Raw genomic sequence first — 26,223 nt, 5'->3', positions numbered from 1 at the left:
AGGCTGAGGCAGGAGGATTGCCTGAGCCCAGGAGTTCGAGGCTGCAGCGAGCTATGATCGTGCCACTGCACAGGCAACAGAGAGAAACCGTGTCAGAAAGAAAGAAAGAAAGAAAGAAAGAAAGAGGGGTGAGAAGGAAGCAGGGAGTGATGGAGGGAGGGAAAGAAAAAGAAAAGAAAGGAGGTGAAATAGGTAAACTGAAAAAATAATAACCCTGCATCTCGTGGGGGGCAGGAGTGGCCATCTTCAGAGACCAGGAACATTCAGAGCCTTGCTGTCCCTATCGCTGCACAAATAAGGGAACAGGCGCAGCGAGGGGCCCCAGAGGCCGAGGCCACAGGGAGCTGAGCAGAGCCCAGGTCTGGCGAAGGCGCCTGACACCAGGTCTGGGGTCTCCTCAGGCCGGGCAGAGGCGGGCGGCCCCAAGCAGAGCAGAATTTGTTTGCTGACCACCTGCCTGGCGACAGCTTGGTTGTCTAGGGGGGACTTACCGCTCTGTTTTACCAAGGTGGGAAACTGAGGCTGAGAGAGGGGAGGATACTCGACCCAACGCAGGGAAGAACCTGGGACAGACCCCAGAGCAGCCCCTTCCCACTTTCCACCAAATCAGGGTCCTTTCTGGGGGTCAAAGAACAGGGACAGAGATCTCTGTCTCTCTCTGTCTCTGAGTTTCTCTCCACCTTCATCTCTCTCGGCTTCCGTCTGTCTCTGTGTGTCTCGCGCAGGCGGGGTGCGGCGGGGCCTGGCCTGGCCTCAGTGATGTTGGTCCCCTCCCCCAGCCTGGCCTTGCCCTCCAATCCCCCAGAACAGCTTGTTCCTTCCACCCACAAAGAGCAATTAGCACCCCCAGGCTGGAGCCAAGGCCAACAGCTGGGGCTGGGGGGAGGCGGTCTGTCCTCGAGGGCCCCAGCCAAGGCTCCACCCAGCTGTCCTTCCTCCCCCCGCCTGCCCTGAGGCCCCCACGGGGACGCCCAAGAGGTCTCAGCCTCTAGCCCTAACCCATCCCACTTGCTCACAGACCCCGTGACGCTCCCCATCGCCCCAAATCCAGCAACAAACCATCTTTTCCACTGAATTTCTTTATTCCGTCAACAAACGCTCCCAGAGCCCCATCTGTGTCCACCCTGTGCTGAGGCCTCAGCCCAGCCCCCAAGAAGCCCCCAAGTCAAGGAGGACAGAGCTGGACACAGACACTGCCCCAGCCCCAGGGTCAGAGTTGGGCTGGAGGAAAGGACAGGGCTGGGACAGTGGTGGGAAGGCTGCAAGGATGTGACAGCTGGGGTTTTGAGAGACAAATAAGAGTTTTCCAGGGAGGCAAAAGTGGCAGAAAAGTTTTGCAGGCAGGTGAGAAGGGGCAGTGGGAGCTTAGCCTCACAGGATGCCTCGCACCAGCCTCAGGAAGTTGACTCTGCACAGCCAAGGAGCACGCTCTGCCCATTTTACTGGGGAGAGACCTGAGACCCCAGAGAGGGAAAGCAACGTGCCCACCAGCACGCGTGTAAGCGGCAAAACCCTGGGCTCCAACACCTGGGCTGTCAACCTCCTTCCTCTGAGCCTCCTTACCCTGGACTTGCTATTCCCTCTGCCTGGAATGTCTGTCATTGCCTTGGCTGTTCGGGAAGCTCCCATCAGGCTCTGTGCCATCGCTTTGTGACTCTCGGAGGGGCAGGACAAAAAGGGCCGGGTTGCACGGGATCCCAAACAGACACATGGGCTCCCCCAAAGAGCAAAGTCCCAACCCCTACAACTGCTCTTGTCCTTGGCTTCCTCCGGGGAAAGAGAGAGAGGGCAGAAGTCTGATGTCATATACTTAAAGCTATATTAATGTCCCTATCGGAAATAAGACAGGAGACTCCAAGCCAGGTGCAGTGGCTCAGGTCTGTTGTCCCAGCTACTTGGGAGGCTGTGGTGGGAGGATTGCCTGAGCCCAGGAGTTGGAAGCCAGACTGGGCAACATAGTGAGATCTTGTCTCTTTAAAAAAAAAAAAAAACGAAGGAAAAGAAAAAAAACTCAGGGGGATGGGACAATGGGAGGGGCTTGGCCAGGGCCCAGGAGGTCCCACTGGCCCACCTGTCTTGAATCTTTACAAATTCCAAAGGCCACCAAGCTGCTCCACAAGCCAAGGGAGCCCCCCAAATGCAATGTCATTTGCCACATGGGGGTGTCCCTCAAGCAGGGGACCCTCATGAGGCCTGAGGCCAGAGAGGGGCACTTCCCTGCCTAAGGTCACACACACAGCCAGTTAGTAAAGACCGAATCCAGAGGTTTGTGTGCAGGAGCTATAAAAATGACAGGGCGTGGGGTTTGCCCTCCAGATGAGCAGGAAAGACCTGGGTCTCACAGCCAGCTGCTACCCCCGGCTTCCGCCCCACAGCGCCTCCAGCTGGGGGCCCAGGGCACTGAATGACGGCCGGTCCTGGGGGCTAGGGGCCCAGCACAGCTTCATGAGTTCGTGAACCTGCGGGGCGGGGGAAGAAAATGGGGTCATGCCTGAGCCGTCGGAAGGACATGACTCCCATTCACAGGTTTTAAAACATAAATGAGATTCCATCCCATCTCTGCTCCACAACCTCCCATGGCTCCCTATGGATCTTAGAACAAAATCAACAAAATCTCAACCCTTCCCTCCATCACTTCCCTCCAACCACACCACCCCCTGCTACTTGTTCCACGCAGCCACACCTGCTTCCATCTCACCGTGAGTTAAAGGCACCAAGTTCATTCCCACCTCAGGGCCTTTGCACCTACTGTGTCCTCCACTGGGAATGCCTCCTCCTGGCTTTATTCATGGGCGGGCTCCTCCTCCTCCTTCAGGCATCACCCCCTGCGAGGCCCTCTTCAGTCACCCCACTCCACCCTCCCCCTGCTCCTCTCTTTCAAGTCACCTGTCACTACCAGAATGTTCTTACTAGCCACCGCTGGTTATGGGAAGACAGGCTAGTATCTCTTGTCTCCCCTGCTAGGTCCCCAGCGCCCACGACAGGACTGAGTGGGTTGATGTATGAATGACCAGCTGCGTGACAGACACTTCCACAAAAGTCACGATTATCAACCCTAAGCGTCACCACCACTTACAGAGCGCCAACTGTGTGCAGGGCTCTGAGCTGAGCAACCATAGGCATTAACTAGTCTGATCTTCCCCCACCCTGTAAGGCATTATAATTCCCACTGTGGAAATGGGTAAACTGAGGCTCCAAAAGCGTCACTGACATATCACACGATGAAAAAGCGGCCAGGTCGAGCCAGTATCACGTTGGGCCTCACACTCGCAGTCAAGAGACAGGGCAGCCGAGAGGCCCAGAGAGAAGGGCCAGCTGGCTGGCCTGAGACTCCAGCCGAATCTACGGGTTGGGAAACTGAGGCTGGCCCTGCAGTGCTCACCTCAGCAGGGCAGGCAGGAGGCGCTGGCAGCCTCTGACCCTCCTCCAGCAGTTCCAGGAGGCGACAGAGGGCAGGGGCATCTCGCTCACAACCCATCATCCGCAGGAACTCCTGGGGCCAAGGGAGAGCACCGTGGTGGGGGAGGGGTCCCCATGATGCAGGGGGCGGGGCTGCCAGTGGTGGGGGTCGGCATGGCGAAGGAGGGTCCTCCCCACCGAGGCCTGCGATGCTGGGACCCGGGGGACCCCAAGCTAAAGAGGGACGCAGGCGCGGACAGGTAGAGAGTGGCCACGAAGGGGCTGGGGAGCAGGAGGCCAGGGGTGCAGCGTGCCTGGACTCACGGCTGAGGGGCTGCAGCTTTTGTCGCTGTAGGTGAAGAGCTCGTACAGGACGACCCCGAAGCTCCAGACGTCTGACTGACGGGAGAAGATGTTGTCCGAGAGGGATTCGGGGGCGTACCTGGCGCGGGACGGGAGGGTCTTGAAACGCGATGGTGGGGCAAAGGACAGGAAGGGGCTGCCTCGGAATGGGGCACCGGTCAGCTGTGAGATGGTAGTTCCCAGCCCCAGGGGCTCAGTTACCCCAGCTGTGGAATGGGTGGGTTCTCAGCCCCTGTGACATGCCTGGGAGGCGGGGCCAGCGCTGGGGGCGGAGCTGAGGTGGAGCCAGGAAGGATGGAGGGCGCGGACCCAGAACTCTGGGCGGGGCTAGGCAAATGAGGGGAGGGCCGGAGCTGGGAAAGGGCGGGGCTAAGGCTGGGGCGGGGCTGGGGTGGAGCCAGGGCAGAGGGGCGTGGCCAGGACGCTGGGCGGGGCTAGACAGGATGAGGGGGAGGGGCCGGAGCTGGGAAAGGGCGGGGCTAAGGCTGGAGGCGGGGCCGAGACGTGGGGGAAGGAGCAGGGCCCCCGCGTGGGTCCCCACCAGAAGATGGGGCTCTGGCCGGGCTCGCGGACCACGTAGTAGTCTTTGTCGAGCGGCAGCAGCTTGGCCAGGCCGAAGTCGGCGATCTTGACGTGCGCCTCGCTCTCCACTAGGATGTTCCGGGCGGCCAGGTCACGGTGCACGCAGCGGCGGGAGCCCAGGTACTCCATGCCCTGCGCGCCGCGCGGGGTGAGCATGCAGAGGGACCCCGGGACGATCCGGCGGGGACCCCAAGCCTGACTTGGCATCTAAGCCCAAGCCCCAACCCCGGCCCAGACCCGAAGCCTTGCCCTGCCCAGACCCACCCTCCACCACTCTGCCACCCCACAGCAAGCCCCGCACCTTGCAGATCTGCGAGGCGTAGAGGAGGAGCCGGCTGGCGTCCAGGCGCAAGCGGTGCCGCTGCAGGAAGTCGCGCAGGCAGCCGCTGGGCAGGTATTCCATGACCAGCCGCAGGCTCTGGCGGCCTGGAGGAGGCGGGAGGTGTCACTGAGGGCCCAGCCCTGACTGCTCCCCTCATTCTTCCCCCCATTCACGGTGGCACCTTGTATCCCTACAGATCTCAGTGTTGCTGTCTGTAAAATGGGGACGTGGACAATGACACTTCTTGATGGTATCTCTTAAGCATCTTCTACAACATACACTGCTTCGTTTAAATATCACATGAACCCACTTTTCAGCCAGGGAAACTGAGTCTCAGAGAGGTTTAAACTGCCTGCTCAAGGTTGCCCAGGTGGTAAGAAGTGGAGTCAGGATTTGAACCCATGTCCCTTCTGAATGTGGATAAACAAGTATGTTAACAGCATCCCTGATGGTCCCAGCCCACCCGAAACGGCACTGCAGGAGGCACCACCAGGCGCTGGTTCATCCATCTGGGAGGTGCTCACCGGGGCCATAGCTGACACCACGGTACTTGACGATGAAGTCACTGTGCATGGCTTTGAGGATCTGGATCTCTCGCTGGAAGTCCCTCTGCTGGTCTGGCCCACTGTGCTGCAGCTGCTTCACAGCCACCAGGGCGCCTGTGTTGTCTCCCAGTGGGTCGTAGCGGCACAGCTCCACGCTGCCAAAGTTGCCCTGGGTGATGGCGGGGCTGGTGTCCATGTGCCTGGGTGCTGCCCTGCCCACCCGGCCCAGCCCACCTCACCTTGCCCAGCTGCGAGATGTACTTCAGGTGTCTCTCCTCGAAGATGGTGGGGTCCTGGCAGGCATAGAGCTGGGCACCATTCCACAGCCCATCTCGGGGCGCCAGGGCACCAGGTGTGGGGTCTGAGAGGAGCTCATAATCTGCGGGGGCATGGGGAGTGGTGAGCAGCCCATCTCATCCTGGGCCCCGCTCCTGAGCCTTGCTGTGAAATCTCACTCAGCACACTTAACCTCTCTGTGCATTATGGCAGGGCCACTGCAAGTAAAAGGGTACCTCGTGGGGAAAAGGTACCCTCTGGGCAAAGGCAGACTCCTTGTGCAGTGCACACCCTGTGCAACTCCACATGGCTATGGAGTTGGGAGGACATGGTGAGAGCCCATTTCCTGGGTTTCACTGCTAGGAGGTGTGGTCACATCACTGAGATCAGGCTGATGAGTGAGACATGCTGGGTGCCCCCTTGACCCATGGAAACCTAGCATGGGGCCCTCCATACTCTCTCTTATCTGCAGAGGATCCAACAGGGACCCAAGGCTACGGGGTGGGTGGAGCCACAAAGTGAGAGGTTCCTGCGGACATGGACACCTTCATCAAATAAGAACTAAATATCAGGCTGGGCGTGGTGGCTCACACCTGTAATCCCAGCACTTTGGGAGGCCGAGGCGGGAGGATCATTTGAAGCCAGGAGTACAAGGCCAGCCTGGGCAACATATCAAGACCCTTTCTCCAGAAAAAATTTATAAATTAGCCGGTGTGGTGACACACGCCTGTAGTCCCAACTACTTGGGAGACTGAGGCAGGAGAATCACTTGAGCCCAGGAGTTTGAGGCTGCAGTCAGCTCTGATCATGCCACTGCACTCCAGGCCTGGGTGACAGAGCAAGAGTCTGTCTCAAAAAAAAAAAAAAAAAAAAAACTAAACTAAATATCATCATGTCATCGTGTTGAACCTTCAGCCAAGGGGCCTGTTTGTTACCGCATCTGTCACAGCTCACACTGGCTGTTACAATCACCAACCACCCCAGTCTTGACAGGCACACAGGGTGGGTTCTGGGTGCAAAACACACTCCTCCCACTGGGCCCAACAGGACATGGCAGCCCTGCCCACCCTGCCTGGCCCAGGGGGCACCTGAAGTGATGAGACTGTTGAGGTCACGGATGACGGCTCTGAAGGAGGGCCTCTGGCCGGGCTCGTAGGCCATGCACTGTCGGATCAGCAGGGCCAGCTCTGTCCACTTGGGGGCCGGCAGCTGCTTCCGTTGCTCGTAAAACTGGAGTTTCTGAGGGCAGGAGGAGGGGCTGGTCACCCCCAACAGACCCTCAGGAGGCCCCACAAGACCTACCCAACCTCCCCCAAACTGGGCTTCATCCACTCTTCTGTCAAAACAGAGGTTCTCAAGACCAAAGCCGAGTGGAGAGCTCTAACCTTGGCAGGATCCAGGGCGCTGATGGGCATGGCGACCCCACTAAACACCTCCCAGACCGTGGCACCGAAGCCCCACTTGTCAGCTTCCAAGCCAAGTGTCTGGGCTTCCTGGAGACACTCGGGGGCCACCCAAGGGATCCTGTCGGCGAGCACTGAGGGGCGGGATGGGGTCAGAAATCCACTTCTGTGCCCGGATAGGCCCCTCCCTCCTTCACCTCTAGGCGCTTACTCTCCAGGCTTAGCACTGTGGGGCTGACCCCAGGGTCATTCAGCTTGATGAAGGGTGGGCTCCCATCAGCCCCCTCCCGAGCCAGGAGCACCTTCCGAGCTGAGACATTGCCATGGGGAAGGCCTTTGTCCTCCTAAGCGGGCCAAGCATAGGGAAATGCCAAGGAGGGTTTAATGAATGAATAGTCTGTTTGGAAAACTCTTATACATCCTTCAAAGCCCACCTGGGACTGCTCAAAAAAGCTCCAGCATCCTCCCTAGACTCCTAGCACGCTGTCTTACCTTATGCTGATCTGTGTCCCTTCCCATCCCAAACATCGCCCCCACCCTTTGGATCCCCACTGCCTTTGGGACAAAGTCAAATCTCCTCAGCCTGGCATCTGAGGCCCTCGCTCAGTCTTCCCATAAGCTTCTCTTCTACAGCCCCCACCTTGGTCTCCTGCCCACCGAACTGCCTGTTGGGTCCCAAGATGTGCAACACGCTATCTAGCCTGCAGGCCTTTGTTCAGGCTGTTCCTCAGCCTGACATGCCCTCCTTCCTTTCTCTTCTCGATGAACTCCTATTCAACCATCAAGGCCCCAACTCCAGTGTTCCCTCTTTTAGGAAACCTTCCCCCTGTCCAGCTCCATCACTCGCTACTCCCGAATGACATACACGAATGACCAGTTGTCCCCTTCTAGTACACTCACAGTTCTCGGCCTGCACACATGCTGCTCCCTCAGCCTAAAACGCCCTCCCCCTGTACTCTTGCCAAACTCCTAACCATGCTACAGAGCCCATTCCTAATTCCCCCTCCACCCAGAGGACACCTTCCCTGCAAATGGAGGGTGGAGCGGGTGGAGGAGCACTCACCAGATAGTTGAGGGCATAGGCCAGCTGTTTGGTCACCTGCAGCTTCCAGCTGGCTGGCACCAGGTGGCCACGCTTGCGCAGATACGTGTCTATGGCTCCGAGGTGTACGAATTCCTGCACCATGGTGCCTGGTGGTGTCAGGGAGCGGCAGCATGGGGAGGCGGAACTGCACTGTGGTCAGCAGGCTCTGCCCCACTCCACCCACCTCTTCCCACCTCCCGCCTCTGAATTATTTGCCTGCAATGCCTGGAAGGTGCTAAGGCCTCCCTGGATCTCACTTCCAACGCTTTGCACATCCTGCGTCCTCTGCCTGAAACACCCTCTTCCTTCCCTTCCCTAATTCACACTTGACCTTGCCTTTCCCGCGTCCTGGCCTACCCAAAGCCTTGCCTGCGCCCCAGGCTGGGCCAGCCGCCGCTCTGACCGCCCACAGCGCCCTGTGCTGCCTGTTCTCTTCGCGCCCCGCTGCGCCCAGCCCCTGGCACGTACTGGGCTCCCAGGAAATATAATAACTGCTCGACTGAAACCGCCGAAATCAAGGCTTAGAAAGGTTACACGCCCCTGCGAAGCCATGGAGTGAGATTGGAAACCCAAGTTGTCCGACTTGAGAGAACTCTGGGGCTGGGTATTGGTGGGGACCTGGAGTTGTCGCCCACGGAGTGATCAGTGAGAGGCGTGAGGACAGGTCCATGGGCCCCGGGGGACACTGGGTCCCATCCAGGCTGGGCTCAGTGTATTGTTGGTGCCACCACTTGGAGGCTCAGAGCACAGGCGGGAGGAGCAGCCGGGCTTGGGTGCGGCAGGGGCGGGGTGCGGGGGTCTCACTGTCTCCAGCCATGCACACGCCGTGGAGCAACACGAGATGCTGGTAGGACACTTGGCTCATCAAGCTCGCGGCTTCCAGGAATGACTGGGGAGGTTGGGAGGGAAGGAAGATGCAGAGTGTGACATTAGCGCACGCGACTCCCCGCCATGATTTTCTTACATTGGATGGAAGTCCCACTATAGTCTACCTCAAGTCTCTCACATATAAGTGGGAGATTTGGGGGTAGAGAAGGGCTGAGCCTTCCCCTGTGTGGTCCAACCCCTCCTGCTGCCTTCAGCCATATTACTCGCCTCCTCCGTGCTCCCTCCTCTCAGGCCAACTGCCCCTCCGTGTTCCTTAAACCTGTCGGGCTCAGCCTTCGCACAGGCCGTTCCCTCTAACTGGCGTATTTCCCGTTTGCATCTACATTCCCCGATCCTTTCACAGTCCAGGCTCAGCGAGGTGGTGGCCACACTTCTGTTGCTTCAAGACTCTGTGTGTTTTCAAATGTCTCCGAATCCGCGAGCCGGCCTCCAGCCAGTCCTCGCCCAGAAGCGCTGGTCCCCGCCGCTCACCTCCGTGCAGTCCTTGTGCTTGGCATCCAGCACCTTCAACAGCACCTCCGTGTCTCGGGCCTCGCCGTCCACAGCCTCGTGGCGACAACCCCGGTAAATCTTGGTGAAGGACCCATGGCCCAGGTTCTCATGCTGGTGGGTGAGGCGACATCAAGAGATGCCACTGAGGGGGTTCCTGCAGCATCCCAGCCCCTGGCCCTGGCCCAAGCGAGACACAGGCACTGGCCCCATTTTACACATGGGGAGACAGAGGCAGCGGAGGGCTGTGGCATATGTCTGAGGCTGCACAGACATGGACCCGCGTCTCTGCACCCCACGCTGAGGCACTGGGACCCCTTACCCACTGCAGGCTGTCGGCAGGGATCTTGTGAAATGTCATCTGACTCAGCTGGCGTTGGGGATGAACAGGAGACGACGTGGGGGGGCTGCAACCACTCCGGACCACAATCAGGTTGGACTTTTCTATGACCACAGGATGGGGGAGAAAACACCAGAGGTCAGAGGTGAAAAGTCCCCAAGGGTCAGCTCACTCCTTGCCAGAGTTTTGGTGCCCCCAGAAGCTGACCCTGAGGTGAGGACCCCAGGGCACATGGTTTATTTGAAAGGAGACTCCAGGAAGCCCCAATAGGTGTTAGGGACATGAGACAGGGAGGGAAGGATCCCTGCAGGAGGCGTCAAGAAGCAGGTGACACTGTGGCGCCACCAGGGCTCGGAAATTCCAGAGAACCCACACTTCAGAATTGTCTCATGGAAGGGGTTTGTCTGAGAGTGAAATTCACCCAGAGGAACAGAGCGAGATGGAGACAAAGTGCTGGTGACATGACTGAGCTGTAGGTGCTCCTGGATCGAGCCATACCTGCAGGTCACACTCTAACCCACGAGCCAACAAATCCCCTTTCCTTTCCTAAACCACCTTGACCTGCAGTTTCTGCCACTTGCCATCACACAGGAGCTGTCGCCGACATAGAAAGTCAGGGCCCCACATCAATTGCTCAGCTCAGGAGAGGGGGCGGGCTCACCTTTGGGTCTGGGGGTGCAGCAGGAGGTGAGGGTCAGTGCCACCCCATCGACGTGCAGCCCACCATGCCAGCAAGCCGCCAGGAGCTCTCGAAGACTGCTGTGGGGCTGGCCAAGGTCGACCAGGGAGAAGGTTCCGGGAGGGTCTCGCCGGATAAGGCAGCCCTTGTAGTCAGGGCCCAGGGAGGTCTGCAGAGGGGAGCGGTCCCTGAGTGGGAGCGGACAGCTCCCTCCCCCTCACTCCCTTTCTAAAGCACTGCAAGTTCTTTCCAAGCTCCGGACCTTTGCACATGCTTTTCCCTTTGTTCCCTTCCCTGGGAATATCTTTTCCCTCCCCTTCCTCAGGGACCAAATGCTGACACATCTTTCAGGTCTCAACACCAATGTCATCTCCTCCAGGCAGCCCTCCTCCGCCCTCGCAACGTACCGACCTGGACACAGACGGTGAGGAGGAAGCTGTCGAAGTCCTGCGGGCTGCGGCGGAGAACGTAGGAGCCGGGCCGTGAGCCTGCAGCCTTGAGCTTGTGGACGGCGAAATCAAGACTGCGGAGAAAGGTGGAGGGAACAGAGGGGACAGCGAAAGACGGAGAGCGACAGAGAGACCTGGGTTCAAGTTCTGGTCCCTCTGGAGCTCTGGGGTCCTTGCCAGGTAACGACCCTCCATAATCTATAAAACCAGCCGAAAGTCTTGGCCTCTCCCCGGGAGATTAAATAAGAGGCCGTGGGTGACGCTGGGTGACTCGTGCATGTCCAGGAGTGGCCCTGGGGCCCCAAGGGCCAGAGGGAGGAGAGTGGCGCCCTGCGCAGCAGGAGGGAGACGCAGCCTCACTGCGCACTGATTACGCACCAGGCGCGCCGTGAGCACGCAACCCCTGTCCAGGGCTCCTGGAAGGTGAGGACGCTGAGACGTCCAGAAGGGGAATGATCCCAGAGTGGCCACGGAGGACAGGCATGGGGGGTCCTTACGTGATGGGGCCGTGGCACTGCTCGGCCACCTCTTCCAGCAGCCGCGGTGGGGCCACCTCCTTGCAGAAGAAGTGCCGGGAGTCCGTGGTCAGCCGGAAGTAGCCGTCCACGAGCGCCACGAAGGACAGCGCCTCCGGCAGCCCCGGGAACTCAGCCTCCTACAAGGGTCCAGCCTCAGCGCCCCGTGCACCCCGTCCAGCGTCCCCGCCCTCGGGGTCCCGCACCCACCAGGATCTGGTTGTCTGTCCTGGTGACGGTGACCAGGCGGTGCTCCCCGGCTGGACCAACGCGCGGAGCCTGCTTGATGCTAATGTCTACGATCTCTGGAAAGTCGCAGAAAGGCTGGAAGGCCTGGGAAAGAGGGGGAGCGCTGGGGCAGGGGGGCCAGCGCCACCCCACGCACCCAGGCCTAGGAGCCCCGCCCCTCTCAGCCACGCCCGTCCCCATCCCCACCCCTCCCTCAGCCCCGCCCACGCGCCCAGGCACCTCCTTCTAAGCCACGCCCGTCCCCTCGCTCAGCCCCACCCCCACCCCACTGACCCCTCCCGCTCCCCAGTCTCCGCCCCTTCCCACCCCTCCCTCTTGGCCCCGCCCACTCCCCTGCCCCTCCCTGTAGGTCCCCGCCCCCCACGTTGTCCAGGCTTGGCGCCCGCCCGCCAGCACCTGGTCTTCTCCCGGGCCCCAGGCGACGCCGCTGCCACCAGCCACGCGGAGCAGCCCCAGCCCGTCCTGGCCCCCGGAGGCCCCCGGGAGCCCCACGCGGAAGGTCTCGGCCGGCCCCCCCGCTGGATCCAGCCGCTCCAGGTCCAGGATGTACTTGGCCATGAGCGAGTGCCGGTCTGCCTGGCAGGCGGCCACGCGGCACAGGGCCCGGCGCACGGTCCTGCGAATGCGCTTCCGCGTGACGAAGCTCAGGCCCTGGATCATGTCGCGCAGGCTGGGGGGCAGGCAGGCCTTGTAGCTGCGGGGTGGGGGAGACGGGCTTTAGCCGAGGGGCTGGAGTGCGGTCTCAGTGGGGCCAGGAGGCACACACGGACTCGTTCAGGGACACGCATGGGGACAGGACCTCAGGTGGGGAGGGCCGTGAGCACCCATGGGTTTGAACGGGGACCCTGCAGGCCTTTCCGCTGCAGGAGGTGGGCCTCCGTCCTGTCGGAGCTTCAGTGGGGGGCTGGGTGCACGGGAGGTCCTGGGTCACAGGGACACGCTGCAGGCTTGTAGGGGAGTCCCATGGCCGGGGGTGGGGGGGCTGGTGCCCCCGTGGAGCCCACGTTTGCTCATTCCCAGGCAGAGGCCAGACCTCGCAGCCCGGAGGTCCTCACCTGACGGTCTTTAGCAGCTCCGCTGGCCGCTGGGCCTGCTCACAGGCCATCCGGGCCAGGTCCAGCACAGCCAGGCTGAGACACTCACCCTGCTCCTTGAGGCTGAGGCCTACAGGGAGGTGCCCGCTCAGTAGGTCACTGCGGTGCTGGGGGCCAGCCACAGGAAGTGTCAGCCAAGGCCACCCAACCACAAACCCTGATGCTGCCCTGCAGACCCCCAATCCTGGGCTACCACAGGGAGTGTCGCCTGAGGCCCGCCACCCAATCGCTAGCCCTAAGGTTGCCCGGAAGACCCCTATCCCTGGGTGGAGCCCCACGTAGACCCCCACCTGGGCAAAGAGGTGCTCCAGGACTGGCAGGTCAAGGATGGCGCTGGCCAAATCCTTGCGTAGCCCGAAGCGGTGGCACTTCTCCAGCCCAAACCAGTTGGGGAAGTAAAAGCTATGAGAGAGGAGAGAACCCACCTCAGCAGGAGTGAGGGTATGTGGCAGGTAGCAGACTCTGCTTAGGACTTACAGAGCCCAGGTTGTGCCATTAATTTGCTGTGTGACCTTGGGCAAGCGACCCACCCTCTCTGGTCTTAGTTTCTTCTGTGAAATGGGCAATGATCAGACCCTCTCTGGGTCGGGGGCACCTCGAGGTGCAAGGAGATGATAAAATTGCACGATCCCTGGGGTCTGGACAGCACTTCCTACCGGAGCCTGTAGAGCAGGACTTGAGTGCCCGCGTCCTCCACAGAGAAGATGTGGCTCGGGGGGAACCAGCAGGACAAGTCCTCCGTGGCCAGGGCAAACAGGGAGTGGTACACAGGCAGGATACCTAAGGGACAGTTCTATCAGCTCCCTCCTGAGTCACCCCATCTGTCCCCCGCAGGGCTGCCAGGGTCACCCCCATGCAACCTCACCTGGGGCTCTGACACTGTGTCTTACCCCTGCTCACACACACTCTGCCCCGCCCCATTGCTCTCAGGAGAGAAGCCACTGCACATTCTGTCTCCAGAGGTGACCAGCTCTTGCGCTCCTGTGCCATCACACCTCTGAGTCTTTGCCCAGGCCATTCTCTCTGCCTCAGGTGCCCACCCTGTGCACCCTTCTCCACTGTCAAACTCCTACTCCTGCCCCAAAGCCCCAGCTCCGGTGCTGACACCTGCATGTAATGATTTCAGCTCCCAATCTGGGCCCCCCACAGCCCTATACTTCCCTCTGGCTGAGTCCTCCAGGGACACACTCACCGCTGGCCTTGGCAGCCTGCACACACAGCTCCTCAGCCAAGTGGTCCCCAAAGGAGAAAGATAGGCGCTGGGGTGGCCCAGGGCCCCGAGCAGGCAGCAGCACGTGCAGGGCGCCAGCCTCTGAGGATGAGAGGCTGCAGGAGCGCTGAGGAATCAGGGGTGTCTCCTCACTCGGAGGCGCCATGATTGCAACCTGCCTGGGGCACGGAGAGAGGCAGCCCCTCAGTCCCAGCCAGAAGGACAAGGCTTCTGGGGTGGGGAAGGGGACTGCTGGAGAAAGAGGAGGGGATAGTGGAACAGAGACACACAGGGACAGAAAGTCAGACATGAGAAGAAATAGAATCTGGAGAGGGAGTGAGTGTGCACAGTGGGCGGGCAGCCATTACCCCCGGGTAAGTGCCATGCTGGGGGCTGGAGGACATTCACTCCTGGATTTGTGTGAACTAACACCCCCTATATTTGTCATGCCCAGGGCAGACATCTCCAATCAACCTGCAGCCTCCACATCTCCCCCCCACTGGCCTAGCCTGTGCCCCCCAGCAGGCATGAGCAATTGATCACAGATGTACAGATTTGCCAGAATGGGTGCTGGCTGTACCCACAAGGATTTGTTGTTCTCTGTGGGTCTTGGGGCCTCAAGCCCATCTGAGGCTGGGGCTGGAAATTCTGCACCTAATGTCGTGCACGCCCCGGGGGTGGGTCCAGTCCGGTGACTACACCAACAGGAGTCTCTCTCTGTCTCTCACTGCCTCCCCTACTGCGCCACTCAGCCCCGCCCCCACAGCATCTTCCTTGGCCGCTCTAAGCCCCCACAGCAGGAAACCTCCCCCCTGCTTTCCAGCCCCCCCCACACCTCCCAACCGCCAGCTTTCTCTCCCTGGGGGGCCCTCGGAGCTCCGGACCCCCAGCTGGGTGAGGCAAGGGGTGGGGCTTCGAGCCCAGAGAGAGGAAGCAGGTCGCTCAAATGGACCTGAATGAAGAAGGTCCAAAGACAATGTTGGGTAAAAAAGACTATGTTCCTGGTGGGTGGGAGGCACACACCCGTAATCCCAGCACTTCGGGAGGCTGCGGCAGGAGGATGGCTTGAGGCCAGGAGTTCGAGGCTTCAGTGAGCTGTGATCATGCCACTGCACTCTAGCCTGGGCGACAGAGACAACAACAGAAAAGAGAAGAGGGGAGGCAAGGAGAAAGGGGAAAGGAGGGGAAAGGGGAGAGGAGGGGAGGGGGGAGGGGGAAGGGAAAGAGGGGAGGGAGAAGGGAGGAAAGGAAAAACTATGTTCCAAAATAACGCCCCCCGGGTGAGGTGGGGAGCAGCATTAATGAGGTGCACCCAGCCTAGGAGCCTCCTGCTGGGGGTGGGTGACGACCCCAGGCTCTGGGTTTAAATCCCAGCCCCGTCGTATTTGGGCCATTTGGCCCCCGCAGAGCGAGGACCCCTGGGACTCAGCTTTCCCAGTAGTGACATGGGCTGACTCCCCACTAGTTCCAGTGAGGTGGTTTGCTGAGCCCAGCCCAGGCCCCAAGTCTCAGTGGGTTTAATCTCGAATAATCGCTGTGAGCGCTCAAGGAACGCCTGTTCAACCAGACGGGAAGGGCACTGGGCACGGGGGCGTAGTGATTACCCTGAGAAGGGAAGTCGTGCGGAAGATGACATTCCCAAAGTGACACCGCGGGGTCGCTAGTGCCCAGACCAAGAATCAGAACATCCCCAGCCCCCAGGAACAGGGGGCCCCCATCAGAGGCGCCCGGTTGTGGTTCTAGCACCCGAGCTGATGTTGCCTGGTTTTGCCTCTTTGTTCTCCCAGAGGCGCCATCGCAGCTCACTGCCGCCTGGAACCGGCTCCGCGCCCCCGCCTCGGCCTCCCGCGCAGCGGGGACTACAGGTGGAGCCACAGCGCCCGGCCCCAAAATAAATCTTAAAGAAACATGACGTTTTGAATACCGAAAGTGAAAATTCCTTCAGAGTAGAGGAGGGGAAAAAAATAGAAAGGGAAAAAGTCAGAGGTGGTGTTTGGGCCCAGAAAACGCCTCCTTTAAAAAAAATGTTTTTCTTAATTTTTCTCTAAGCCTTAGTTTGTCTATAAGACAGCCCTGTTTCTAACACCCTAAGTCCTGCATCCCGGGGTGGGTGGGCTCCCTGTCCTTCGCCCCGGGGCTTGCACTGTCAGAGCTGGGAACTTTGAGCCCAGGGGTCGCCCTCCGCCGTCGCGCATGCGCAAGGCCCATCCAGGGCCAGAGGGGCTGGGAATTCCGAGTCTGCTTTTGTGCAGGAGGAAGCCGAGGCCCAGAGAGGGTAGCATTCGCGGGAGACGAGTCCCAGGTCTCGGCTGCCTGGCAACCTTCCTCGCTGGCCTGGAAAACGACCTCGCCTTTGCCTTTGTAGAACCCGCCACCAGCTAGTGTCCACCCCCAGTGCCTGGCCAGAGCCATGTGGCACCATCAGCTCCTACCTGGCAGGTGGGGACCCTGGGCCCGACGACAGGACAGCAGAGCCGGGAGGCAGCGAGAGGAAAGTCCCACTGCGCTCCTTCCTGTGTGGGCCCCTTGGTTTCCTGAACCACTGTCACTTACCGAAAGTCAGAGTCCTGTGGGGGACGGGGGTGGGGAGGTGAAAAGGCCCAGCCAGGGAGGGGCAGAAAGTTCCAGAAGCCTCTGCAGTGGCGGCCCTGCACGGACAGGCTGCTGGAGACCCCAGACCCAAGGAAAGGAAGGAAAGGATGACAGCACAGAGAAGGACCCAGGTCACACGGAGGTCTCATCAGCCCCTGTTGCCTCAGTTTACCTCTGTGCAGCATGTGTGGGGTGGGCACCGGTGGAACTAGCTCTACACGCAGGGAAGGGCTGGCTCTGCGCGGGAAGGAGGCAGGGAAGGTGCCCAGACAAAAGTCAAGTTCCCTTTGAGGTATTTCTCCCTTAAGACTTTGGCAGAGATAATGACACATGTTTCCTGTGCCATCCTAGAAAACCAGGCAGCCCAGCTTGCCCTGGACACAGTTAAGGAATGAGCGACTCGAATCATCCCGGGTAACGAAGAAAGCCAGGGTGACGGAGCAGGCGACACCTGAGACAGGACGCAGATCCCGCCCGGAGAGGCCCGGGCCGAGGGCACAGCCGGGCACAGACAGAAGAGCGGCTGGAGGCCCGTGTGCGAGACGAGAGGAGGAGGAAGGGATGGCTGGGCCAGATCATGGGGATCTGCTCAGGGTCCTTGGGAGGAGGGTGGGTTTTGTCCTAGGAGTAACCTTGAGCCGCGGGAGGTTCGAAGCACGGGCCGCTGGGATCAGATTCGGCGTCGAGGCCGCCACAGTGCAGAGGAGCTGTTGTGAATAGAACAGACAAAGGCTGGACAACATCCAGGTGAGACAACGTCTGGGTGACAGAGCGAGACCCGGGGGAAGAAAAAAAAAGGAAGAAAGAAAAAGTGAGACCCTATCTCAAAGAAAAAAAAGGCCTTCTTCATATCTGTAATTCCATCACAAGTCCTGACACAGCAATGGCTTTGGTAAGTATATTGTTGACTTTAACCACCACTTATTGGGTGGGTGTTTATTGGCACTGCTAGTGTGCAGGGCATGGGGACAAGGCAGACCCAGTCCCTGCCCAGGGGAGCTGACGGTCCAATGGGGCGAGGGCAATAAACAAACTATTATCCAATAAGTATTTCAGTTGCCCTTCGGGCCAGGTTGCTAAGAGAGATGGCTAGGTCTGGGAGGGCTTCCTGGAGGAGGTGACTTTGATACTGAAATCCAAGGACAGTGGGAATAGCCAAAGAGGGCCCTAAGGATGTGGGGGTGTGAGGAGTTCTGGCAGAGGGAACAGCCCAGGCAAAGAGTGGATGAGCTCAGGGAGTTCCTGAGAAGGGTGAGGTGGCAGGGACACCATGAGCCAAGACTCGTTTGGAGGCATGGGTGGAGCTTCGTGGGTGGAGAGAAAGGGGCATGGATGTGTCCTCTGCTCAGTGGAGTGACAGCAGACTTGTGGCAGGACGTGTCAAGCTGGGGCTTAGCTGTAATGTTTTTCTTTCACTTCCTGGGTGGCTTCAGCAGAGAGCAGTGCAAACGTACGTTCCCATTCCTGGCCCTGAGACTGAGGCTTCTGCCCTCCCAGAAGTGCAGTGAGTTTCTGAGTCACTGGCAACTCCAGTGTGACGGTTCTGCAATACTTGGAGAGTGAGCAGGACAGGAAGAGGGTGAGGACAAAGGTGGTACCTCCTGGTGGCACCAGGGAGGGGCATGTGAAGACTTAACAATGAAGTTCTGGGGGCAGAGCCCAGAGCCCGCCCAAGAAAAAATTGGGAGCATCAGCGATGCAAACATCCAGGGTTTTTTTTTTTTTCTGCTAACAAAAAGCCAATAAATACAGTGAAAGAATGAACGAGTGAAACTGAAAATAAAGATGAACTCATGGATAAAAAAATCCTCGTTATATAAGCAACAGCTAGAAAACAGTAAGAAAATGCCAACAACTTAGCAGGATATGGATCCAGAAATCACAGCAAATGAAGTACAAAATGGCTTGTAAACAAAGAAAAAAGATGCTCTGCCTTACTTAAGAAATGAAAATTTAAACTACAGTGAAACCATATGATCATTTCAATGGCTGAGGGAAAGATTTGACAAAATTCAAAACCCATTCATGATAAAAAAAAATTAAAAAATACCTCTCAGCAACCCAAGTGTAAATGGGAATTTCCTGATACGGAACATCTACAAAAAACCTACGGGTAATATTACGCTAAATGGTGAAAGACTGAATTGTTTCCTCTTGAGATTGAGAACAAAAGACAAGGATGTCCCTTTTCACCACTTCTATTCAACATTGTTCTGGCAGGCCTAGCCATTGTAATATGACAAGACAAATAAATGAGCTGGGCATGGCCGGGCGTGGTGCACACGCCTGCAGTCCCAGCTCCTGGGGAGGCTGAGGTGGGAGGATTAATTGAGCCCTGTAGTTCAAGTCCAGCCTAGGCAACATAGTGAGACCCTGTTTGAAACAAAACAAAAAATAATAAAACTGACATTATTTGCAGATGCTGTGATTATTTATGTCAAAAACCCAAGGGAATTTGTAAGACAACTGCTAGAACTAATAAATAAATAGCCAAGGTCACAGGTTACAAAGTCAATTGAATTCAATACAAAATTCAACTGAATTTTTATATACTAGCAGCAAACAATTGGAAAATGAAATTTTGTTTTTTAAATTCCACTTGCAGCAACACCAGAAAAGATAAAATACTGCTATGGTCTGAATTTTTGTGTCCCTCCGAAATTCACGTGTTGAAATCCTAACCCTGCAGATGGCAGTGTTAGGAGACCGGACGTGCTGGGAGGTGGCGAGATTATGGGGGCGCGGCTTTCATAAACGGGATTAGTGCCCTTGTGAAAGAGGCCTCAGACCAGAATTTGCGAGCAGCCTGGGCAACAGCGAGACCTTGTCTCTGCAAAAAAAAATTAGCCAGGTGTGGTGGCACCTGTAGTCCCAGTTTCTTAGGAGGCTGAGGCAGGAGGGTCACTTGAGCCCAGGAGTTGGAGGTTGCAGCGAGCTACGATGACACTGCTGCACTCCAGCCTGGGGAACAGAGTGTGACCCTGTCTCAATAATAAATAAACAAATAGGCCCCAGAGAGACACCTTGCCCCTTCCACCGTGTGAGGACACAGAAAGAAGAAGGTGCCATCTATGAACCAGAAAGTGGATGGTCATCTGCTGGCGCCTTGATCTTGGACTTCCCAGACTCCAGAACTTTGAGAAATACATTTCCTGTTGTTTACGGTATTTTGTTATAGCAGCCCTAATAAACTAAGACAAATAGCTAATTTTATAGGGATAAATCTAGCAAGAAATGTAAGCCCTCAACACTAAAAACTTAAAAATATTGCTGAGGGAAATTCGGGAAGCCCTAAATAGATGAAAAGATATACCATGTTCATGGTTTGGAAGACTCAACATTGTTAAGATGTTTGTTCTCCCCAAACTGATCTACAGAGTCAATGCAATTCTAATCTAAATCCGTCAGGTTTTTTTTTTTTTTGGTAGAAACTGACACTGATTTTAAAATTTATGTGGAATTGCAAAGGGCCTATAATTACAAAGTAATTTTTTTAAAAGAAGATTAAAGTCAAAGGATTTATCCTGCGTGGTTACCGGACTTATTATACAGCTGCAGTGATCAAGGCAGTTTAGTATTGGTGAAAAGATGGGCATATAGGTCAATAAAACAAAACTGAGAGTAATAGACCCACATAAATATGGCCAGTTGATTTTTGACAGAGAGACTAAGGCATTTAAGTGGGAAAAGGAAAGTCTTTTCAACAAACGGTGCTAAGAGAACTGGATAGCGTGTGGAAAATAATTAACGTTGACACCTGCCTCGCACCATATACAACAGTAACTCAAAGTGTATCATGGTCCTGAATACGAGAACCTAACACTGCAAGACTTCTAGAAAAAAAAAATAGGAGAAAATCTTTGTAACCATGGAGTAGGCAAAAATGTCTTAGAAGATGATTTCTTAGCCTTAGAAAAAATTGATAAATTCAACTTCACCAAAATCAAAAACTTTAGGTGGGAGGAGGGGATGGGTATGTACACACCTAATGGGTGTGGAGCACACCGTCTGGGGGACGGACACCCTTGAAGCTCTGACTCGGGTGGGGCAAGGGCAATATATGTAACCTAAACATGTGTACCCCTGTAATATGCTGAAATAAAAAAATTTTTAAAAAATCAAAAATTTTTGCTCTTTGAAAGACACTGTTGAGACAACAGAGAGGCAAGACACAGGTCAGGAGGAAATATTTGCAATGCATACGTTCAACAAGAACTTGCATGCAAAATACAGAAAGAACTCTTACAAAAGTCAATAATAAAAGACAAACAACTCAATAAGAAAATAGCCAAAAAATCGGATTAGACATTTGATCAAAGAAGATACTTGAGTAGCCACTAAGCACATGAAAGAATGTTCAACATCATTGGCCATCAGGAAAATGCAAATCAAAACCACAAGGAGGTGGGCTGGGCGCGGTGGCTCACGCCTGTAATCCTAGCACTCTGGGAGGCCGAGGCGGGCGGATTGTTTGAGCTCAGGAGTTCGAAACCAGCCTGAGCAAGAGCGAGACCCCGTCTCTACTAAAAATAGAAAGAAATTAGCCGGCCACTCTACTAAAAATAGAAAAAATTAGCCGGGCATGGTGGTGCATGCCTGTAGTCCCAGCTACTCGGGAGGCTGAGGCAAGAGGATCGCTTGAGCCCAGGAGTTTGAGGTTGCTGTGAGCTAGGCTGACGCCACGGCACTCTAGCCTGGGTTGTCGACAGAGCGAGACTCTGTCTCAAAAAAGAGAAAAGAAAAAATATAAGTAAAAATCATTTCAGTGCAGCCTGAGCGAGCAGTGTGTACAAAGTCTGCAGCAGTGCCCAGGAGCGTCCTAGGCCTTGCCACTCACACACCCTCCCTCGCCGGCTCCCCCAGAGCCACCCCGGCCCTGCGGGCTCCATTCATGCTCCCTGCCCTATACAGGTGCGCCACTGTTAGCCTTCATATCGCGTCTCACTGCGCCTTTTCTGTGTTTGCATGTGCTCAGAGACACAAATATTTACCACTGTGTCACAGTCGCCTGCAGTGTTCAGTGCAGTCACGTGCTGTGCGGGTTTGTAGCCTACAAGCAGGAGGCTCCTGGACTGGGCTCTGCTCCTTTCAGGAACTAGGTCTTTCGGGAATGACGCTGATACATTGTTATTTATTTGCTGGAGCCCTCTTCCTGTGTGTGTGTGTGTGTGTGTGTGTGTGTGTGTGTGTGTGTGTGTGTGTGTGTGTTTTAATTGGAGACAATGTCTCCCTCTGTCACCCAGGCTGGAGTGCTGTGGCTGGATCATAGCTCACTACAGCCTCAAACTCTGGGGCTCATGCAATCCTCCTGCCTCAGCCTCCCAAAGTGCTGGGATTACAAGCGTGGGCCATGGCATCTGGCTGTTGCAGCCCTCTTTGTGACAGCAACCAATGAGAAACAATCTAAATGCCCAACGATAAGGGATTCATTGAATAAGCCATGGTCATCTTGCTGTGGAATATTACGCAGCTATGTAAAAGAATAAGACAGCACAGTGTGACAAGATCTTAAATTGCGAAGGGAAAAGCAAACTGCAAACTGCCTGAGCAGCAAACTCTACTTCATTCCATATGAAGTAAAGTGAAGTTCTTTTCCATAAAGAACAGGCTATGAGAATTTCCTTGTATCTGCATAGACTGTCTCCGGAGGGAGACGCGGGTTATTTATTTCAGTGCTGGCCACTGGGAAGGGAAACTCGGGAGCCATGATGGGCAAAGGAGGGAGACTTAGTTCATCCAGTTTACCTTCTTGTGTCTGTTGAATTTTGCATTTGTAAATGCATTTGCATAATAATAACAGTGTTTAAAGGATACCTATTTGATACAAAAAGGAAGTTTGGTTTTTTGTGTTTTTTTTGAGACAGGGTATTTTTGTGTCACCCAGGCTGGAGTGCGATGGCCGACCATAGCTCACTGTAGCCTCAAACTCCTGGGTTCAAGGGATCCTCCTGCCTCAGCCTCCGCAAGTGCTGAGATTGCAGGCGTGGGCCATGGGAAGCGTATTTAACCACGTGGACGGGAGATGCAATATGGGAGGTTGGCCGGGAATCAAAACAATCCGGTTGATAATGAGAACAGCAAACGTCGCGTGTGCACTGTGCACCGGGTGCCCACGGTGGCGTTTCACGATAGCAATTCGTTTACTCTCCCAACAACCTCAGAGGTGTGCACTGCGATCCCCTTTTACAGAGGGGGAAACTGAGGCTCTGGGAGGTCACATGACGGGAAGGAAGAGACCCCAGCTAGCTCTGCTTCCCCTCTGCACAGGGCCGCAGGCCCTCTCCCCTCAGGCTAGAAGGAGCAGCAGGCGCGGCGCCAGCACACACCCGCCTCACTTTACCTTTCCACCCAGCACACGTCGGATCCTGCCATTGCGTATTTTTCTTATTTATCTTGTTTTCGTCCGTTTCCTCCATCATTTCCCTGCCAACTCTGCAAGGGCTTGGGTTTCTGTTTGTCCCAGGCATAGCTGTGTTCCCAGTGCCAGCACAGGGCCTGGCACACAGTAGGTACTCAGTGAATGAATGAATGAATGAATGAATTCAGAGGAGGAACCTTAGGAGGGTTGGGAGCAGGAGCAGTTGGAGGCAGGAGAGGAAGGGGCAGGAGGCCAGCACCTGGCACCCGGGGCGCGTGCAAGTGAGCGGCTTTGGGGTGTGTAGGGGCCAAGGGACAGGGGCAGGATCTTGGCATTCTCCCTGGTCCCGGGGCCAGCCCTGGAAGGATGCAGGTGCCAATAGCTGCAATAGGGAAGGGAGTGGGCAGGACGGGGACAGATGGGCATTGTGGACCTGCAGTGATCCAAGCTGGGGCTTGGCTCGGGATCCTGGATTAACAAATGCGCACCTTGAAGGTCCCTCGGAAGAAGAAAGACAGGGAGGACAGGGGCGCCCTGGGGCTGCCTTGCCAACCAGGAACTCCTGTTGGCCTGACCGAATGCTGGTGACAGAGGCAGAGGGATGTGCAGCTTGCGGTCAGCTGCCCGGGACCAGACTGTCCGGCTCGGCTGGGCGCGGACTCCTGCGTGACCAGAGGTTGGGTGGAGGCATCCGGGAGGGGCTGCTTCCAGGGCAGTGTGTCACCGGGAAAGGCCCCTTGAGGGGGCCTTGGTATCTCTCGGGTGCAACCAAAATGTAAAATAAATAAATAAACAAGCCAAGTAAGGCGGCTCACGCCTGTAATCCCAGCACTCTGGGAGGTAGAGCAGGAGGATCGCTTGAGGTCAGGAGTTCAAGACCAACCTGAGCAAGAGTGAGACCCCGTCTCTACTAAAAACAGAAAAATTAGCCAGGCATTGTGGTGTGCACCTGTAGTCCCAGCTACTTGGGAGGCTGAGGCAGGAGGATCACTTGAGTCCAGGAGTTTGAGGCTGCAGTGAGCTGTGATGACCCCGCAGCACTCCAGCCTGGCAACACAGCAAGATTCTGTCTCGAAAAATAAATAAGTAAATAAATAAGTTTTGGAACAAACATCAGGCAGAACATCACTGTGCGCCCCCTCCCTGCAAGCCCCACCTTCCTCTCCAGCTGCCGGAGTCACCCCCATCCGGGCCTTGGAGCTAGAAGGGTCAGGCCCCAAGGCAGGGGCAGGGTCCCAGCCCTCCCTCTCCCCCACTTCCTCCTCCCCTGTCCTCCTGGGATCCGATTTGCCCTACACACTCTGCTCTCCACTTCCAGGATCTCTTCCCAGCCGCTTGTCCCCTCCCCGCAGCTTGGATACACTGAGGCCCAGAACAGTGAGTTCAAGCACCAGGGAAGGGGCAGGGCCTGACTTCCCCAGTCCAAACAGTCGTATGCCGTTTCGATCTCTCATATCCGCTCTAGAGGTTGGGGACTGTTACCAGCCCCATTCTGTGAATGGGGAAGGTGAGGCCCAGAGTGGCCCTGCACCAGGGATCAGCCGGTGTAATCTGAACCCGGTTGCAAACCACACCAGTGCCTCCGCCTGTCGACCTGGACTGGGCAGAGGCAGACGGAGTTTCTGCTGCCACCTGGTGGGATCTCGCGGCAGTGCCGTTCAGACAGAGTTCCCCTCACTTGCTGTTCCACCGGGGGAGGGGATCCCAGACAGGGAAGGGCTGGCCTGGTCCCTTGACCTCCCCACAACCCATCATGCCCCTCTCCCACAAATTTTCTGAACTGTCACAACCTAAGTGTCTACCAAAAAGACACTGGCTAATTAACCCCCTCCCATGCGTGTTGTGTTGTGTTGGGCCAAAGACTTTCCTGCAAAAAGGTCAATTGGCCCACTCTACAAGAGACACTAAAGGAAACTCTTTAATCTCAAAGCAAGTGACCCCAGATGTTTATTCGAATCCACACAAAAACCGAAGACCACATATAAAGGAGCAGGTGTACTAGGCTGGTTGACTTCAACTTTCTTCATTTTCCTGAGGAAGGCACCATGGCGGTTACCGACCATGCCGACCTTCTTGGTGGGTTTAGCCACGTCACTGCAAACCTAGGTCATAGCCCAGAGAGAAACACATTCCCTTTTGACAAGATAACTTAATGAGGGAAAGAACAGTCTTTTCAACAAATGGTCCTGGAACAACTAGATCTCCACGTGCAAAAGAATGAAGTTGGACCCCTACCTCATGCCATGTACAAAAAGGAACTCCCAATTAATCACACACCTAAAACCGTAAATGTCTTCGAAGAAAACAGGCATAAACATCAGAATTTTGGATTAGGCAGTGGTTTCTTGGATAGGACACCAAGAGCACGAGCTACAACAATTGGCAATCTAGAATTAAACACATTTCTTTTGTTGTTACATAAATTAACAAAAAAGATAAATTGGACTTCATCAAAATTAAAAACCTTTGTGCTTCAAAGGGCTCCATCAAGGAAGTAAAAGGATAACCCGCAGAATGGAAAAATTTTATAAATCATGTATCTGATCAGGAGCTGGAATCTACAAAATATATAGCAAGTGCATTCTATTCCGAGCAAGAGAGTGAGACCCTGTCTCTTTAAAAAAAAAAAATGGGCAAAGGATTTGAATAGACGTTTCTCCAAAGAAGATATACAACTGGTCAAGAAGCACAGGAAAAGATGCCCGACATCATTAGCCATTGAGGAAATGTAGATCAAAACCACAATGATGTACTGCTTCACACTCGCTAGGATGTCTGTCACAAAGGAAAAACAGTAAGAAGCGTTGTTGAGGACATGATGAGGTTGGACTCTTCATACATTGCTGGTGGGAACGTAAAATGATGCAGGCATTGTGGAAAATGGTCCGGCAGTTTCTTGAAAGGTTAAACAGAATTACCCTGTGAACTAGGAGTTCTACTTCTAGCTATATGGCTAAGAAAAATGAAAGCATATATTGACACAAAGATTTGGACCCAAATGTTCTTAGCAGCATTATTCACAGTAGCCAAAAAGTGGGAAAAACCCAAATGCCCGTCAACTGATGAGTGAATAAACACGATGTGCCATATCCGTGCAAATCAGATATTGGTCAGCAATAAGAAGAAAGGAAGTATTAATCCCTGCTACAACAGGAGAAGTCCTTGAAAACATCATGTTAAGAAACCAGACACAAAAGATCTCATTTTGTGTGAATATGTGAAGTGTGCAGAGTAAGCAAATCTGTAGAGACAGAAAGTAGATTCCTAGTTGCTTAGGGCTGGGGGAGGGAACGGCGTGAGTGACTGCTAAAGGTTAGAGGTTTCTTTTGGGGATGATGAAAATGTTCTAAAATTATGGTGATTGGCCAGGCTCACGCCTGTAATCC

At 55.7% G+C, this 26,223-nt stretch overlaps 1 protein-coding gene across 4 annotated transcripts; it reads right to left on the bottom strand.

The window, feature by feature from the left end:
* Positions 1-1,977: 1,977 nt before the first annotated feature.
* JAK3 (Janus kinase 3) lies at positions 1,978-16,446 on the bottom strand. 4 transcript variants are annotated; one of them, XM_012654011.1, is made up of 24 exons: positions 16,320-16,446; positions 13,870-14,066; positions 13,334-13,457; positions 12,968-13,079; positions 12,639-12,784; positions 11,980-12,277; positions 11,545-11,667; positions 11,317-11,474; positions 10,782-10,893; positions 10,353-10,539; positions 9,674-9,795; positions 9,334-9,465; positions 8,779-8,863; positions 7,954-8,081; positions 7,102-7,234; positions 6,873-7,024; positions 6,576-6,726; positions 5,451-5,590; positions 5,191-5,380; positions 4,646-4,770; positions 4,304-4,476; positions 3,724-3,841; positions 3,383-3,493; positions 1,978-2,459 (listed from the first exon to the last, which is right to left on the bottom strand). In XM_012654011.1, the coding sequence occupies exons 2-24, from the start codon at positions 14,051-14,053 to the stop codon at positions 2,352-2,354; spliced, it is 3,312 nt and encodes a 1,103-aa protein (XP_012509465.1). In that variant the 5' UTR covers positions 14,054-14,066; positions 16,320-16,446; the 3' UTR covers positions 1,978-2,351. The 4 variants fall into 4 exon arrangements, with proteins under 4 accessions (XP_012509465.1, XP_012509466.1, XP_012509467.1 ...); XM_012654012.1 differs by having other exon boundaries at positions 11,317-11,375; XM_012654013.1 differs by lacking the exon at positions 1,978-2,459 and having other exon boundaries at positions 3,413-3,493; positions 4,304-4,412.
* Positions 16,447-26,223: the final 9,777 nt, after the last annotated feature.

This window comes from Propithecus coquereli, unplaced genomic scaffold (assembly GCF_000956105.1).
Source record: "Propithecus coquereli isolate 6110/MARCELLA unplaced genomic scaffold, Pcoq_1.0 Scaffold438, whole genome shotgun sequence".
Lineage (NCBI taxonomy): Eukaryota > Metazoa > Chordata > Mammalia > Primates > Indriidae > Propithecus > Propithecus coquereli.
The sequence above is the reverse complement of the archived record's forward strand: the minus strand, read 5'-3'. Positions and strand labels throughout refer to the sequence as shown.